At 38.1% G+C, this 18,570-nt stretch overlaps 1 protein-coding gene and 1 pseudogene across 1 annotated transcript; both read right to left on the reverse strand.

Moving 5' to 3' along the window:
* Nucleotides 1-228: 228 nt before the first annotated feature.
* LOC117292347 lies at nt 229-8,824 on the reverse strand (annotated as a pseudogene).
* A 1,269-nt stretch (nt 8,825-10,093) lies between these two features.
* Nucleotides 10,094-16,661, reverse strand: LOC117292674 (band 7 protein AGAP004871-like). Its single transcript, XM_033774807.1, has 6 exons — nt 16,443-16,661; nt 14,050-14,150; nt 12,861-13,016; nt 12,021-12,280; nt 11,676-11,754; nt 10,094-11,502 (listed from the first exon to the last, which is right to left on the reverse strand). The coding sequence occupies exons 1-6, from the start codon at nt 16,528-16,530 to the stop codon at nt 11,314-11,316; spliced, it is 873 nt and encodes a 290-aa protein (XP_033630698.1). The 5' UTR covers nt 16,531-16,661; the 3' UTR covers nt 10,094-11,313.
* Nucleotides 16,662-18,570: the final 1,909 nt, after the last annotated feature.

Raw genomic sequence — 18,570 nt, forward strand, 5'->3', positions numbered from 1 at the left:
TAAATTTATGCCAGTTTTTTTTCTATAGTCTTTCATTATTCTTGCAACTGCGATGACCAATTGAGTCAAAATTTCCACAAGTTGATTATTGTATGATTTTGTTGGGATTCACCAACTTAAGTGAGAAAACTGGTCTTTGACAATATTATCAAACGTGTCGCGTGCCATAAGAACGACATTCAAATACAAGAATTGTTAAGCATTTTGCCCACTAAATCTCGGGACCCACTACTTCTTCATGAACCCTGACAGGATGTCGATGGGCAGCGGGAAGATGATGGTGGAGTTCTTCTCAGCCGAGATGGAGTTAAGAGTCTGGAGGTAGCGGAGCTGGAGGGCGTTGGGAGACTCAGCGATGATGTCAGCTGCCTCCTTGAGGGCCCGGGAGGCATTCTGCTCTCCCTCAGCGGCAATCACCTGGTGAAGATAAATATTACAAGAGAAATATAATTAACAATTGCCCTTACTGAACAAATAGTTTTTACCGTACAGAAACATAAACTCAAAATAATCAATTCAAATAAACATAATTCTGTCAACATAAATATTTGTCAATTCAATTAAATTCAAATTTATTTCCCATTATGTCAAAAACACAGCATACTAGAGTGCATAATATACAAGGTAATATCAAACAGATAAGTTCAGGCAAAAAAAAAAAAAAAAAAGCCAAAAACAGAACAGTTAGAAAAATAACAGTGCTGATAAATAAAAATTAAACATTAATAGCACAATCAATATTATTTTATGAAAATAAATAAATAAATTGGTTACCTTAGCACGTGCCTCCCTGGAAGCTTCAGCCTCAGCAGCCATCGCTCGCTGCATCTGGGTTGGCAAACGCACATCCTTACTGTAGCCAAGAAAAAAAACACAAAATTTATCTGATTAATGAAAGAGCAAAATATCATCTTGTTTTCCTTCTTTAAGTGGGGCATCACAAACAAAATAGGTAGAAAGTATAGACAACAGTTTTTATGTGAATATGACCCAAAATCGGGCAGTACCTTTTGCTCAGTACAATGATTTTCTCTCGAGCATGCCCTTCATCTCTGTGGACCCCGGTTCGAGCCCAGGCTAGAGCCTTAAAGCCATTTGATACTTTCGGTAAACAGTATTGTCCAAGGCCCACACTTCGTTTATCACAGCTTATATATAAAATAACAAACCTGTGAAAATTTCGGTTCAATTGGTCATCGGAGTCGGGAGAAAATAACGGGAAAACCTATCCTTTCGCCGTGTCATGACGTGTTTAAAATAAATCCGTAATTCTCGATATCGATAATTTATAGTTGTTTAAATGTTTTCTCAAAAAGTAAAGCATTTCATGGAATAATATTTCAAGAGAAGTCCTTCTTCTGTAAACCCTGTAAGTTATTTGTAAATCTGTGAACTAGTTGTGTGTTTCTGTTCCGAAAGTGTATAATGGCTTTAATTTGGGGTTATCAGTTACTGTCTGCGTGGATTTTCCCTATAGGGGTGTTCCTCCCACACATCTTCATTGTCTTCTCAAAAAAGAAGAAGTTGGTGTGATGTTTCCATAATAATAAGATTTTTGCTGTATACTCCTGAGTGAGCTGAGATGGGTTTAAGTAATGAATTAAATGGACCGGCAGTGATCAGGGGTAATAATGTTGGAAGCGCTTTAAGACGCCTTCCGGGTGTGTAAATCACGATATAAAAACTGGTTATTATTTGCCGAGCATAACTCAGTTGATAGAAATGCCAGGCATGGTTGGGACTTGATCATAACAATGACACGGTATAAAGGTGAGAAGTTTAAAATACCGAGCAACAAACTTACATCTCAACCCGTTCCACTTTGATTCCCCAAGGGTCCGTCGCATCATCAAGTAGATTCTGAAGAGTGCTGCTGATCACATCTCTTTGGCTCAACACCTCGGCTAGGGTCTTGGTACCCAAGACGTTACGCAGCGTGGTAGCAGCCAAGAGCTCTGTTGACCGCTTGTAGTTCTCCACGTTAAGCACCGCCATGGTGGGATCGGACACGCGGAAGTACACCACAGCGTCAACAGTAACAGTCACACTGTCTTTGGACAAAATCTGTATTCAAAAGTGAGATTAAAATGACTCATTACTTTCAAAACAATTACTCCTCGAGCGTCAGAGTAAATAATGGGCGTTTATTTATTTTATTTTAATTCGTTGGACAATACAATAATTATTCTCACAAGCAAAGGCCGTCCGGGAAAAGGCAAAAGTAAAACAAAAATGTCATAAAAAAGATGTGCCCTCCCAGACCTTGCTCATAAAAAAAGAGTAAAATTCATTTATATGGCCTAAGCCTGCTACAATACAGAAATCTAAAATTGTAGAGAAAATTAAAACAAAATATGGCTATAGTAAAAGCAGTACACATCAAGAACCACTGTATTAAAACTAAGGTCCCAAAATGTAAGCAGAAACACCAAACAGCCAGACAAGATAAAATAGGGAAAATAGTAAAGTAATACATACAATAAATAGATGAAACACAAATTTGTACCAATTAAAAAAAGACATATCCCGGAGGGTATATCATATTATTATTAGTTTTCTATTTCTCTCCACAAGTTAACAAAAATGACATACAAAAGAGATATAAAAATATATGAAGAACGCAAGACCGGTCAGTCTGCCGATATCAATATTTCTTAAACTATAGGTACAACACCACAAACACACAGGGGGGGGGGGGTAAACAATTAAACATTTTATTAACAAATAAATGACTTTTATTAAGATGTTTTATAAAGAAAGTTTAATATTATTTTCTTTTTTTCTCGTGTTAACAAATTATTTTCTATATCAAGTTAATAATAATAATAAAGCAATACATACTTTAATTTTTTTTTTAGAATGACTAATGACGTCGACGAGTCAGTCACAACGTCGGTGGAATTGTCCACAAAGTTATTTGATGGGCAATTGGTACTATAGTGGATATGAACCCTCTTCACAAAAGTTGTAGCTTTACATAAATTATTCGTCCATTGAGTTTTGTAAACCGGTTCTATGACTCATTAACAATGTTCCGTTGATGAATCACGTAAAGCTGTGGAATTTTCCACAGAGTTATTTTTGAGGCAATGGCAAGTGAAAATGAGCCCTATCTTCACAAAAGTTTTAGGTTCTACATGAGTTGTGCACACCCAATGTGCCGGTTCTTTGACTGATTAACGTGTGACTACGACGACGAGTCACAACTTTATAACTGTGGAATTTTCCATAGAGTTGTTTTGTTGCTCAATAGTTGTAATATAATTATACAAACCGTGTTATTCACAAAAGTTTTAGCGTTTCATCGTCCTTGAATTGTGTGCCGGTTCTTTGACTCATTTTTAAGACATGTGACGTCAACGAGTCATAACGTATATGGAATTTTCCACAGATCGATTTTTGTACGCGATGGCCAAGCGAACATTATAATGTCAAATTCAACTCTGTAAACCTCAACTTGATACCAGTAGACCTTATAATAGTAATAAGCATCTGGGCCCAATTTCATAGAGCTGCTTAAGCACAAAATTTTGCCTAAGCAAAAAAATACTTGCTTAGTAAAATCAGATTACCGGCCAAGACTCCACTCAATTGTTATGCTAAGTAAACAAAAGCTAAATACCAGTCACAAGCAATGTATATGGCATGAAATTTGGGCCAGTAACATGTGTAAAATAAGCGAGCTATTTTCGTGCTAAAGCACATTTGTTGCTTAAGCAGCTCTATGAAATTGGCCCTGAGCATTTATATAACGTTCTTACACAAAAACTTTAGTACCACAACGCTTTTGAAACTTTGCATGGTGGAAATACGGTATGGAAAGACTATGAGTTCGGGTGGTTCTAAAAGGGTTGGTTTCAACTCGACGTTTCGATCAGTATGCTTTATAAAACAACCAACAATCAATACAAGGGATTGAGAATGACATAAATAACTGAGAAAGCGCAAAATAAGCTGTTTCTACCAGAAAAAGACATTCATAGGGTCTAAAGAGGATCAAAAATAAAAGAAAAAAAATCAGTGGACCAACCTCTTGAGGCGCAACATCAAATGAGAGCGTCCGGAGATCAATGACTATAAAATCATCGATGCACGGGAGGATGAAGAACAGACCGGGTCCCTTAGGTCCACCGGGTAACAGACGGCCGGCTCTGAAGATAATGGCTCGCTCATACTCTGCAACCGTCTATAGAGGAATGCATTGGAAATATTATTGTCAACATTGTCAACATAATATTGTCAACATTTATACACAGTTTGTTTGTTTGTTGGGTTTTTGGTGTGTTTGTTTGTTTGTTTGTTTGTTTGTTTGTTTGTTTGTTTGTTGGGTTTTTGGTGTGTTTGTTAATTAAGAGGTTCTTTCCGTAATTACATCTGTTTATTAACTAAAGTAACACTGCAACCAGCAACAAATATTGTCGTAGGAACTGCCTAAAGCTAACTAAAAGCGCTCAGTTTCATAAAGCCTGCTTAAGCACAACAACTTTCTAAGCACGGAAAAGTATTGTTTAACAGAAATATACCAGCCAAAATTTAATTAAGTTTACTTTGTTGTGACTGGTGCCCCACTGAATGTTTGCTCAGCAAATAAAGTTGCTTTGAAATAGGGCCCTGGTTAAACCCCTGGACTCTATTGGTAATTACTGAAAAAGATTGGTAATTACTCACGACAAAGCAATTTTTTAGAAAAAACTTACTTTGTAACAATCAATGGGAAGCTGTTGATAGTATAAAACATTGTGAGAAACGGCTCCCTCTGAAGTAACGCAATTTTTGAGAAAGAAGTAATTTTCAACTAAATATTTGAATTTGATTTCGAGACCTCAGAATTAGATTTTGAGGTCTCAAAATCAAGCATCTGAAAGCACACAACTTCGTGTGACAAGGGTGTTTTTACTTCCATTATTATCTCGCAACTTCGACGACCAATTGAGTTCAAATTTTTACAGACTTGTTATTTTGTGCATATGTTGAGATACACCAAGTGAGAAGACTTGTCTTTGACTATTACTAAAGGTGTCCAGTGTCTTTATAGCTCTTGGCTGCTTGGGAGTTGTCATTATTGTCATGTTTGTTTTAACAAAGATGAAGAGATAATGTTACCTTGATGCAAGCACACAGGGAAAATGGCAGTGTCAAGACGAAGATGATTTAAGACAAGAACATCAACACGTAAGTGCAGCAACTAAGACATTCCTCTTCACCTTAAGAATGACAACAATAACACAAATTTTAAAGGATTATTACAAAATTGGTAAAACAAAAACGCGTCTAAGATCACATATTTACATAAAACTTACAGTCTAAACTTACGGTCTAATGATGATGATATTAGGAAAAATCCATTAAAATATTTATGTCTGAAATGTCATATTTGATGAGAAATAAATAAAACTAATTTCCCGTTTGGAGTTTATCGGTCAGCAGTGAGCGTTTTATTTTTATTTTTTGTGTGATCGATGTCATGCAAAATGTGTAATTGGTTTTTCACTATTTCCTCGTGACCCAGATGGCCGTTCGATCTCAAACTTCTGCAGGTTTAGTTTGTCAGTTTATGTATATGGTGAATTACATAAAGTGCTCACACTGCCAACAGTTGTTTTGTATAGCAAAAAACAGTTCTGTAATGTTCCTTTTAATTCAAAACTTTAGCCTATAAAGAGTGTAGTGAGTGACAACTCATTGTTTAGCACTTCCATTGCTGCATAGTGCTTGTTTCTGGTATTCAGCTGTTGTTTGCTTATCCTGGAAATCACGTGGAAATTTGGTTGGTAGTCCTGTTTTTTATCAAGGAAGAAATTAAGTAAATTTTGTGCTTAGAAGCTCTATGAAATTGGACCCAGACCTCTGTCCCAATATCAGGCATGGTATGTGCACGATATAGGCATGGCCCCTATTGTGTACCAAAAACAACTAAAATATCAACTAATTGCAAAAAAAAACCCAAAAAGATCAGCACAATTAGCACCGATAGTTTAATCTCTTACCCCATGTATACCTAAAGTTGTATTTAGTATATTATAGATTGCATATAGGGCCTACTTCTTGTGGAGTTCAGTGGTTTTCAATGCAAACCCGCCATTAGTAGGGTGTGACAACTGACCATGTTTATTGTTGGAGACATTTCGTCACAGATAAATTGACAATTGAATCCCTTGACAAAACCCAACACCCTAATAGTGCCACGTTTCTGTTTATGTTCACAAGAAACCGGCATATTGCATAAGAATGACAATCGTTCGTATCCTGCTCCACCGTGGCCCATGGTGGAAGATTTTTTTATATATACTGTATACTCGATGGAATCTGGTGGTACTGTATACTCGATGGGATCTGGTGGTACTGTATACTCGATGGGATCTGGTGGTAATATGCAATTCCTGGCTGCAAGCAAACAACGATACAATGGACTGTTACGTAATTCATTCAACATTCGCTTTTGACGTCATTTTGAATATTGATGATGTGAATTTTGAGGCCAGGGGTTTGAGCATGGGCTTGCGTCATTGCATGTGAGTATATATTAATTATATGTTTTCGGCAACCGTTGTGATAATAATTCTTGTTCTTTATTTTGCCATCAAGCTGTCACTAACAGTCAGAAGTAAAATTTAAGTATACAATAAAAAAAAATTTAAAAAATTAAATAAGAAATATCACAGACCATCACAAAACAACCGTAAATATTATGACCAGGATCAACAAAAGTACAATTTAACACTATAGCTTTAAAGACTGTTCATGCAGTCACAATAGGGATGTAAAACACCATTAAAATAATACTCTGCAATGAAAAAAAAAACTTTTAAAGACAAATTATACTCTACCTTGTCACAGGCTAACACTTCTCCCAAAAATAATGGTCTCCTGAAGACGAGCCGAGTATTTACTGTCGACACGTCTACGCATTACTCTAAATGGTCTAAGCCTGCCAATGCAAAATTTTATACTCGTCCAAAATATATTTCACACAATAGTTGTACCCGCGCACAAGTTTAATATACAAGTTTACTATACAGTAGCATGGAGGTAGAAATAGACCTCCATGACTATGGAGGTAGAACTATTTCTACACTCTAAAAACTAAAGAGTTGAATCCAACACTTGCTTGAGTTCGGTGAGTGGCTAAACTTTGAAAGTGTTGGATCCAACATTTTGTTTGTTAAATCTAGCATTTTAAATTTTTGATCCAACGCCAAAAGGGTTAGTTCAACAATTTAAGTGTTATTTAAACATTTCTCAAAATAATTCCCTTGAATTGTTGGATAAGCTTTTAAACGTCAAACTGGCACTTAAATTGATGACCGAATACTTTAAAAATGCTGGATTTAACTTATAAAATGCTGGATTCAACACTTTCAAAGTGTAGTCACTTTCAACTCTGTAGTTTTACAGTGTACCTCCTCGGTTACATCTTAATTTCCACATAATGCAAAGCTTCAAACATAATTTGTGAGAAATCATCTTTATGGAGGAATGTTGGCTTTGAGAAGAGCCCGTTGCTAAGGTCTTGACGTTTCGAGCAGGATATTATGTTCGTCTTCAAGATTATCATCATTCATTGTGCTGTATTTGAGTATAACTATTTTTTATAATGTGGGTGTGCAATTGTCCAATACTTCAAATTACTTTAATTGTGTTTAAATCATTGCCTAATAAACCACTCCATTATATTCCCTTATATCACTGTCGACTACAAAATCCTTTGTTTTCATTCGACACTGCATCAGTGAGGGCGGTATATTCGATATCGTAGCTACAGAGATATGAAACAACAGTCGCATGCAAGGGCGTTCCAACCATTTTAATCTATTAAACAAAGAATTAACGTGACACATTGGGTATATCAAAGTGACCACAGTTAACTTATCACTTATCTCACAAATAATTTTTAGTGTAGCCTTCAACTTTAATTTAAGCCAATGCTAATTTGAACAAATTAATATATTATACTCAAGCGTAGTATGGCCACACAATCCCCCTTGTTACCATGTTCCATTATTAATCTCTTGATTGTTATGTGTGTTCTCATTCCTTTCCATAAAGACCGATTTTGATACACACGTTTTATGCAAAACAAAAAACATGTTTAGCGTCCTGCCTTTAATTGTCGCCTGACACATTTTTAAACACAACCGGCTGGGCTGTTTTTCAAAATGTGTTTTCTTTTCGTCTTAGATCTTTTAAACGTATCCCAGTCTACATGGAGGCAGATTCTAAGAAGGAAGCGGACGGGAACTCTTAACATGATTGTCTTTAAGACACTAAAACATCAGTCTTTAAGGCTAAAATGTGACACAACAAACATTTTGTACAATAATACAATGTGTGTTGTGTTCTCATTTGACCTTAAAAGACTGATGATGGCCACGTCAGGCCACGATAATTTTTTAGCATTTGTACCCATGGTCCTTTTGGTCGGTAAGCAATTTTCAACGACGCCATAACGAAGGCTATGCGGTGGGTCGAGATCGGGAGGAGATGGGTGGGGGAGGTACGCTCACAAACATCACTTATACTGAGGTAGAAGGATGCAATCATATCACTTGGGTCAGACATAGGTTTATAGTCAGTCGGTGTGATGCGACGAAGCAGCGGGTATCCTAAAAAGAGTTATAGGTTGGTTATATACTACGGGTAACCTCCCGTGGAGTATCAGACGCTGAGCAAAGTCAATAAAGTATAAACCTACTGCGATCGTAGCTCCAATTCGCAGCAGTGAGACAGACGGCATGCCCGCTGTATTCTCCTCGTATGAAGGATGCAGGCTCAGTCTTACAATCGTGTTTAGGGAGTTTGGAAGATGCGGAGCTAGTGCCACCATGGAGGATGTATCCTTAAAGGCACTGGACACTATTGGTATAAACTACTCAAAATAATTATTAGCACAACAATTTATTTGTTGACGAACAATGGAGAGCTGTTAAAACATTGTGAGAAGCGGCTCCCTTTGAAGTACGTAGTTTTTGAGAAAGAGGTAATTTCTCACTGAAATAATAAAAGACTTTGTAGTTGTTGTCGTTTGTTTTTCATCTGAAAGCACACAAAGTCGTGCAACAAGGCTTTTTTCTTTCATTATTCTCTTGCAACTTCGATGACCAACTAAGCCCTCATTTCCACAGGCTTGTTGTTTTATGCATATGTTGGGATACATCAAATCGGAATACTGGTCTTTGACAAATCCCAAACGTGTCCAGGGGTCGATTTCACAAAGAGTTAGACAAGTCCTAACTTAGGACTAGTCCTGAGAGATATCAAAAACGTATAGCTAGTCCTAAGTTAGGACGAGTAACTCGTCCTAACTCGAGATAAGACTAGCCTTAACTCTTTGTGAAATCCACCCCTGTGCCTTTAATGCATGGTATTATAAAGACCGTGAACCATGGTGTGCTGCACTGTGATGGAAACAGTCTACCAGAGGGAACATTTTTAATATCATCGTTTGGCACGCTCTGAAATCACACAAGAACAGCTGCCATAGAGTTCAACTATATTTCCTTTTCCTGTACATGAAACATCATTACCCTATTGAACGTACAAACAGTAGGCATCTGGAAAATGAGTTGACAGCAGCGTTCACATAAAATGTACTGTACACTTTATGTAATTGTCAAAGACAAGTATTCTCAGCTCACTTGGTATATCTCAACATAATATGCATAAATAACAAATCTCTAAAAAATTTGAGTCATTGGTCATCGAAGATGCCAGAGAATAAAGAAAGAAAAACACACCCTTAATGCACTGTGAATGAGGGATTCATCACAAAAGTTCGCGATGTCATATTGAAGGAAACTCCTATATCTATAGGCTAATTAAAGATATTTGCTTTTGAAATAAACCTTGCGTTGAAAGGCACAATACTGTGACAAGCTTTTTGAAAGTTAACACGTTTTAATTATCTAAATCATTCATTCAGTCGACGGCCTATCAGTAACAAGACACAATAACAATTAGAGTAAATAGAACTGTTGGTTCCGTCGACAAGTGCTGAAGAAAACAAAGCCTTGCGAGTCCTCATCTAACTAAAAAAATCATTTCAATTCATAGCGTATTATGTCTTCCAGACTTTAACTCAATAATGCACGCCACGTAAAGTATGTACCAATAATGGCTTACAATTTTATTATTACTTCTGTAACAATACAAAATTATACAAAATAAAAATACAACCTTTAAAACGTCAAAAAAGAAATACACTCGAAAAACTCCCGGAGCAGAACTAATCAGGATTTCGGCTCACGTAGGACCCATACCCGGGTCGGTATGACCCGGAAACTGTGTCAAACTGACCCAAAAGTATTCATCGCAGAATCTGAGTTACAATTGCCATTTTTACAAGTTAGTTTTCATGTAGTGTCTTTAATCAGCTTGACCCAGCACGAGCCCAGAATACGGGTCTGACCCGTGGAACCTTCTCAAATCGTTCGTTAGAATTGACGTCAGTGCATCCGGCTGCATTTTCTTATGTATGTACATCAAAATCTCTTCCTAAAAATGTATTGATGTCTTTTACAATGGATTCCCTTTTTGAATCGATTGAGAAGAAAATAAATACCCCACTGAAAATTTTTCTACGACTGTGGCAATTGTTATGTACAGAACCAGATTGCGACCTGGATCTAAGTGGTTAAGATCCATATCCTAGGTTACCTGGGGTCACTTTTATCTCCACAAACGGGTCATTGAGTGGGTCTTGGATCCCGGTCATTTCTTCTGACCCCGGGCCTTTTTAGAGTGTGTTTTTGTTTTTAATTACAATGTCCGAGTACGAGAAACATAGAAGGTACATCCAATTTAAACAATTTTACAGCAAAAAGAAAATAAATACTACAAAAAAAAAAATCACTGAGAGGCCTACTATAAAAACAGCCTATGGCGCAATCATGTTTAGATACCCATGTCTCTTGTGTCTTGAAACTAAACTAATACAATTTAACTCTTAAGACAGAATTTAGGTTATTGGATTGTAAACACATTTTTAAAAACCATTCACTCATAATACATCACAACAATCACAGTACATGGGAAGTGTCGCTTGGCAAGCTGACAGAAAAAAAATGCGATGACATTCGTACAGACCGTAAAGGAATAACTGGATTGGTTAGACTTCGGGCGGCTGACATACGAAGTTGTTTACTTATAAACCCGGTAATATACCGATATGAGCGAGTTTCACGTCACAAATAATGCGTGAATTTTACGTCAGAAATAATGATTGGCGTCACAAGGACCAGAAGCATGCCCCGACGTAATATCTCTAAGGGTGGTAGTTATGTCTTCTTCCTACTCGCTGGCCACACTATACCGGCACTACTTCTTCATGAACCCGGCCAGGAGATCGATGGGCAGCGGGAAGATGATGGTGGAGTTCTTCTCAGCCGAGATGGAGTTAAGAGTTTGAAGGTAGCGGAGCTGGAGGGCGTTGGGAGACTCAGCGATGATGTCAGCTGCCTCCTTGAGGGCCCGGGAGGCATTCTGCTCTCCCTCAGCGGCGATCACCTGAAAACAAAGACAACCCATAAACTTAAAGTTCAGCCAATACTTTGCACACTTAAAGTTGTGTTTGTTTTGGGAACACTTTTTATCTAACAACTATAGGTAGGTGTCTTTAAATTTTTCTGTCAAAATGAGTTATAAGAAAGGGGGAAATAATAAATGTAGAAATGAAATACCTTGGCTCTGGCTTCTCTTGAGGCTTCGGCTTCAGCAGCCATAGCTCGCTGCATCAGCATCGGCAAACTGACGTCCTTACTGTATAAAAAACAAACATGACAACATTAAATGACAATTCCCAATCAGTCAAGAGCTATACACGATTAATGGCAATATAGATCCACAGTTTGTAAACAAGATCATACAGATTACACCGAAGAAATTTAAGAAATTGGCTAGTGAGTCTGTCATGTTGTCATAGAGCATGACCACCTTCACAGACAAATAAGAGTAAAAATGGCAGAGTTGTGTTCCGCATTGTTTATTCCGAGGGTCAAAACGGTTCGCTCGGAACTTGGACTTACATTTCCACCCGCTCCACTTTGATTCCCCACGGGTCAGTGGCATCATCCAAGAGGGTCTGAAGGCTGCTGCTGATCTCGTCTCTTTGGCTCAGCACCTCGGCCAGGGTCTTGGTACCCAAGACGTTACGCAGCGTGGTGGCGGCCAGGAGCTCTGTTGACCGCTTGTAGTTCTCCACGTTCAGCACCGCCATGGTGGGATCGGCTACCCTGATGTACACCACGGCGTCCACGGTTACTGTTACGCTATCCTTGGACAAAATCTTGTGGGGGAGGAGAGAATGTAAATTCTAGTCATTATCATTGTCTAAACCGTCGTTAATTTAAAGCGACATTTTGTAGGTGCCTGTATGTTTCGTTTTTGCAAGGCACTTCTCCTTGGTAAAAAGGGCACCATAGATGAAAGTGTAAGTTTCTACTGGAACATTTCAAGGGCAACAAGGCAACGGCCGGGGGGGGGCAAAGAGGAATTAACAGGCCTGAGAAACGAACAGAGGGTCCCAAACTTCTCTTGTATCCTCATATTCTTGAATTTATAAGTCTCCTAAGAATTAATGTTTCTAAATATTCAAAGTTCCAGAAAAAAACTTTTGGGGTGCCACACACCAAATGACTGCATCATGGGATCAAACAGAAATCCACTTGGGCCTGATGATAATATTACTTGTCGCTACAATATTCCTCACTTGGTTTCCTCTCAGGGTACCATTTAATAAGGGGAAATTGTCTTGGTGGCCTTTCCTTTTCAAAAACGAAGCATACAGACCTGCAATTGTTCATTAATTTGAAGAAAAAGAAAATAAACTGATCAAGAAGAAAGACGAAAGCAGTGATTATAACAACCTCTTGAGGTGGAACATCGAAAGACAGTGTCCTGAGATCGATGACTCTGAACTCATCGATGCACGGGAGGATGAAGAACAGACCGGGTCCCTTAGGTCCACCGGGTAACAGACGGCCGGCTCTGAAGATAATGGCTCGCTCGTACTCTGCCACTGTCTGGAGGAAGATAGTTATGTCAGGTTAAGCTGTGAGATAAACCAACACTAAAAAGGCCCAACGTTGGACTGCAAGAGAACCTGAGGTGGATTTCACCTCGTCTTATCTCGAGTTAGGAGGAGTCTCACCCGTTTCAGACAGGCGCGCCCGAGTCACGCCGAACCAAGTAGATTAGGAGCGACTCTTGGTTTGAGACAGGCGATATTAACATTCACATTAGGTCCATCTCATGACAAGATCGACGTCTGAAACCAAGACGCTACGTAGTTGTTCCGAACGACTGCAACAGTTAATCTTTCGCCTTATAGCGCGTCCAGTCGCTCCTAACTGTTTCAGACGTTGAACTTGATGTATGACCTACTTTATTCAGAATTTGGTTGGGCGCGACTAGGGTGGGCCTGATGACACGGGTGTTACTCAGACTTATACTTAGGACTTGCCTTGAGTGTTTAATAACTCCAATAACTAATCCTAACTTATGACTATTGTGGAATCGACCCCAGAACTCATGTAAAGGCCTACAAGGAAATGGAATTTGTATTTACATCCGTAAGCTTTCTGGTGCCAAGGCGATCACCATAGATAATCAGGTTATGTAGTAGGCCTACTTATTAAATTGTATCGTTCTTCAGCAGGCAACCTTCTCTCGAATCACGTGGATCTGGTTTCACACCTAAAAATCTCGCCAATAATATATTGAAATTTCAAAACATCTCTTTGACTGCTTACATCCAAGGGATCAAAACAATCCTTTCGTATCTGTCATAAAGACCGAATGTATGAAAATATTACCATAGCTGCTTTAAAGCACAAAAAGGTGGCTTAGCACAGCAAAATTATGCTGAACAGAATAAGGTTACCAGCCAAACTAAAATGTCACATGTACCATTTGTGATTGGTATCCTGTTTATTACTGCTTAGCAGAGAATTGTTAAGCAATGTGCTCTGCTTAAGCAGCTCTATGACAGCGGGCTCTGTGCTCCCACTGCCTAGTAAGTGAAAAGGTTAAGGACACACCCTGCCTGATTGTTACCTTTATGCAAACGAATAGTGCAAATGGGAAAATGATCACGAGAAAGTACGAAAAGCCCATAAGCACTTTGGTACATGCATCAAGACCGCCTGCGTCACTACCTGTATGTACATGGGAAAAAGAAAAGCAAATTAGAGCGTTTTATAGACCCCCAATGATGCAAACTTCACGGAAACGAATTTGCCCGCATGCCCCTTATGGTCATTGCCTTGTGCCCTTAAAATGCTCCAGTAACTTTGAAATTTCCAAATAGGCAGTCTTTTTCCAAGGAGAAAATGCTTTGGTGTCCTTGCTCTTTCAAAAATGAAGCATACAGGCATTGTCATTCAAGTACTCCAAAAATGAACGTACATCAAAACTTGATTGATTAGAAGCACTGCAGCTGTTGATAGTGTAAACTATTTGAGAAAGGATTTATTTGATAGGTCTATGGTTTAGATAAGATATTACAAAAATACAGAGCAAAGTCGATATCCCAATATTAGGGAGTTTTCGCATGCGAACGGATACGGTTAGTGCGACGGGTACGTCATCATTATGACGTCATATGACTCGCTATCCGGTATACGTGCAGAAGACACTGATATCCTGCTTGCTACACGTAAGTAGGTTACGGATAGCTAAACGTATATGGGTATCTAATCGGTGTATATTTGGTTTGCGGTAACACCATGTGTGTATCTACTTGCCAGGTAGAGTTGTTCTTAGGGAACTGTCGCAAACCAAATATACATTGATACCTCACCATGCAATGCCTCAAATCCTATATAGGTATCTAATCGCATGTGAAACCTCCCTAATGTTTAGCACTTTCCGAATCAGCTTGACCCATAAATGGACCCCCCCAGGACATGGGTCAATCACACACCCATCAGCAAATGAATAGTTAAATTAGTGTCAAAAATGATCAGTAAATAAGAACTTTCCTGTTGCAAACTGCTTAGGCTATACCAAACAACCTATATTATAAAGTACCCATGGCATATTCCACAAAAAATAGCTGGCCTAACGTTTCACACCTATGAGTATAGCAGAGTCTTTCTCGAAGGTTAAAATCAGTAGACGTCAGGACTTGCTGGTAGTGTGAAAGTGTTGTTTTATCCCCAGTTTTATTCGAGGCCTACGTAAACAATTGCATGAAGCTGGTCTCCATCTTGACCTCCTATACAGTTCTGTTTAGTTCACTGAACACCAATGGAAAGTGACGTAAAAAGGTTTCCCCGTTTCAATCAAAAGATGAATACACGTTTTTTCAACTTTGAGGTCAACCGAGTGCAAATGCACACGGTGAAAGCAGATCTGGGTGAAAGGCATCCCTTGAATGTTGTCCTTTGCAATGGACAGGGCACAAACGGCTCAAAAGCGAGGGATTGAGGGAGAATGAGGGAATTAAGATACATTATTATTTGTAGAAATATAAGTATCGTTAGAGACTTCTATACAGTAATAGCGATGTATATATTATAGGATTTGAGGCATTGCATGGTTAGGTATCAATGCTACTTGCCAGGTAGAGTTGTTCTTAGGGAGAACAGCAAGACAGTTCTCTAAGAACAACTCTACCTGGCAAGTAGATACACACATGGTGTTACCGCAAACCAAATATTCATTGATATATATATTAGTAACATGAATCCTAACAGCTATGGAGATAAGCTATCTCTCATGATATTTCTGTATAATAAAGAAAATCTCTATTGTAAAGTATTGCAAGCATAACCCGGATCAGTTCGTGTCTCCCCCTTTCTCCGTGTGCCCCAGTTTAAAATCTGGACTTTTGGGATGGTAATTTCCCAAATTTAATTAAATTCATTATAATTAATAGGCCTAAATATAAAAAGGAATTTGACTCAAGAAAAACAACGAGCGAAAAATGGACCAGGAAGTGCCTGATAGAAGAAAACACGGGTTTAGCTTTACTGTACGGCGCTGACTATAGGCATAGTATTTATTACTATTAATTTATAGAGATATATTCGTCTGTAGTAAAGAGTTACTACAGATAATTTCAATATAACACGTTTAATAGAGACATTTCTCGTTTCAAAGAAAGAAATATCAATATTTTCAATTCCAAAGTTCAGACTGTTAACAAAAACATACACAATGAGCTCGTCCTTGCTCTTTGGTCTCTGTCCTTACTCTATGCCCTCTCTCTGGCTGCATGGAGTGGAGAAAGGAATGTTATGTTTATTAATATTATGAGCGATGATTGACATAGCTCGAGCTACGAATTCATTGAAAGTTTCTATGTAGCCTTAGAGAAAGACTGTGCTAGGATCGAAACGTCAGGCTTTAACTATTGCATTTATATTATACCCGGTAGGACCTTTTGGTTGGTAAGGAACGTTGTTTGCAACAGCTAATTCTATTCTTCTCAACAACTTACTTACCTGCCGTATGCAATCTATTTTTAGAGTCCTCCTCGCCTCTACCCTCACTCCAACTCGAGTTTTCCATTTTTATGCTTTCCGATGCCATTATGTACAAGTATGTTCTTTGGTGTTCCAGTCCACACTTATGCCGTCCTGCTTCGATAACTTTAATAACTGCTTGGAAAGCTACTAGTATGTGGCACTAAATTTGACCAGGCTTGCCCTATGAATGCACGTAATCACATGTCAAATACCAACGCATTTGGTACTAATCATTTCCTGCGTATTTTATAAACACGCCCCCGTTCGTGACCCGCGAATCACGTCCACGACAAGTATTTCCCAGTTGTAAACACTACGTTATCATTATAAGTAGGCATAACCATAGAAAATGTTTTTTATAATTATTATAACACGTATGATAATCTTTCAAGGCCTCCTACCGCTAAAAAATATATGTTTGGCGTATTGGTACAATCAACCATGGAGCTACCTCCATGCTTCTTCACGATTGCTGAAAGCTGGCTGTCTCTCTGATCATGCTCGGGTAGACAAACGTTTAAAAATGTATGAACCAATGCAACTGTGACTAAATTGCCGTAAAAAAACTACCTTTCTGCTGTTGTTTAAACCATGGAGATTTTGTTTGCTTCAAATGTGGACCTATGCGTCGCAGTAGCGTATGTGGGGGGAAAAGGGGGACAAAGACATACATTTTATTGGGTTGCAATTTGAAATTTTACCGATCGAATTCATTCGTGCATAAACATTACATTAACGGTCAAATAATAGTTAAAGCATACAGCTTAAAGTTACTGTACAAGTGAAAGTTTTTGCTAATTTTTCATCAAAGTTGCAAAATAATGATGAAAGAAAATACGTCCTTGCACAATTATTTATGTGCTTTCAGATGCCTACAAAAAAGCTTTGGGCCTGAATTGTTTAAATATTTGAGTGAGAAAATACCTCAAAAACTATGTTACTGCAGAGGAAGCCGTTTCTCACAATGTTTTTTCTTCCCCCCCCCCCCCTCCCTACCAACAGCTCTCTATTTTTGTGCTAACAATTATTTTGAGTAATTACCAATAGTGTCCATACCTAGGACCATACAAAAATGTTAGGACTGCAAGTTTATTACAACATGAACTATAACTTGTCTTTCTCTACCTCTAAAATTGCCTTTTACAATAGCGTCGGCATTAATCTTGTAGGTCATCAAGGCTATGCTAATATAACGTCATTCCATTACGGTAATCAACATACGCTCGCTATCGTATTTATCTTCTTACGTAACAAAGTGTGTACTTATAAATAAATTATTCACAAATTATCTTGACGTTGAAACTCCCATTAACTGCAAGAGTTCATGAATAACCAACATGAACGAGAGAGAGATAGGGGGAAGGGGGTAGGGTGGGTTATCGGTGAGTGGTGTTGATACAAAACTCCATCAGTATTTGGTTTTCTTCTTTCGTGATAAAAGCCACTTAAAACAGGGAGTAAATTTCTGCAGCATGAAGTTAAAGTGGGGGACATGTAAACATAATTATCAAATGAGCAATGCTTTTAAAACATTAAGGGGGTCTGTATGTATACGTTTGGTAATGAGGCCTACTCTGAAAAGTAATGCCAAAATTAAAAACACTTGTGGTAGTGGTAAAAAGTACAGCAGCTTTGGGTAGTGTAATGCATTTTTAGAAACATTTCACTTTGAAGTATATTACATTTATTAAACTTTTTTATCCCAACAATTTGAATACAAGAAGCATTAGCCTATAACTGCAGACTGGTTTAACTGATTTTAGTTTTTAGTTTCCGGCAAATTTTTAAAAATGGGTATTTTTGTTTTTGAGCCAGGATTTTCGGTTTAAAAAACTGCAAGGGGTTAAACTTGCTCTTTAAACTGATTTTTAACCATTTTATTTTTCGTCCAATTTTTAAAAATGGGTCTTTTTGAGCCAGGATTTTCGGTTTAAAAAACTGCAAGGGGTTAAACTTGCTCTTTAAACTGATTTTTAACCATTTTATTTTTCGTCCAATTTTTAAAAATGGGTCTTTTTGAGCCAGGATTTTCGGTTTAAAAAACTACAAGGGGTTAAACTTGTTCTTTTGACTGATTTGGGACTATTTTATTTTTCGGCCAATT

The sequence above is a fragment of the Asterias rubens genome, chromosome 7 (assembly GCF_902459465.1).
Source record: "Asterias rubens chromosome 7, eAstRub1.3, whole genome shotgun sequence".
Taxonomy (NCBI): domain Eukaryota; kingdom Metazoa; phylum Echinodermata; class Asteroidea; order Forcipulatida; family Asteriidae; genus Asterias; species Asterias rubens.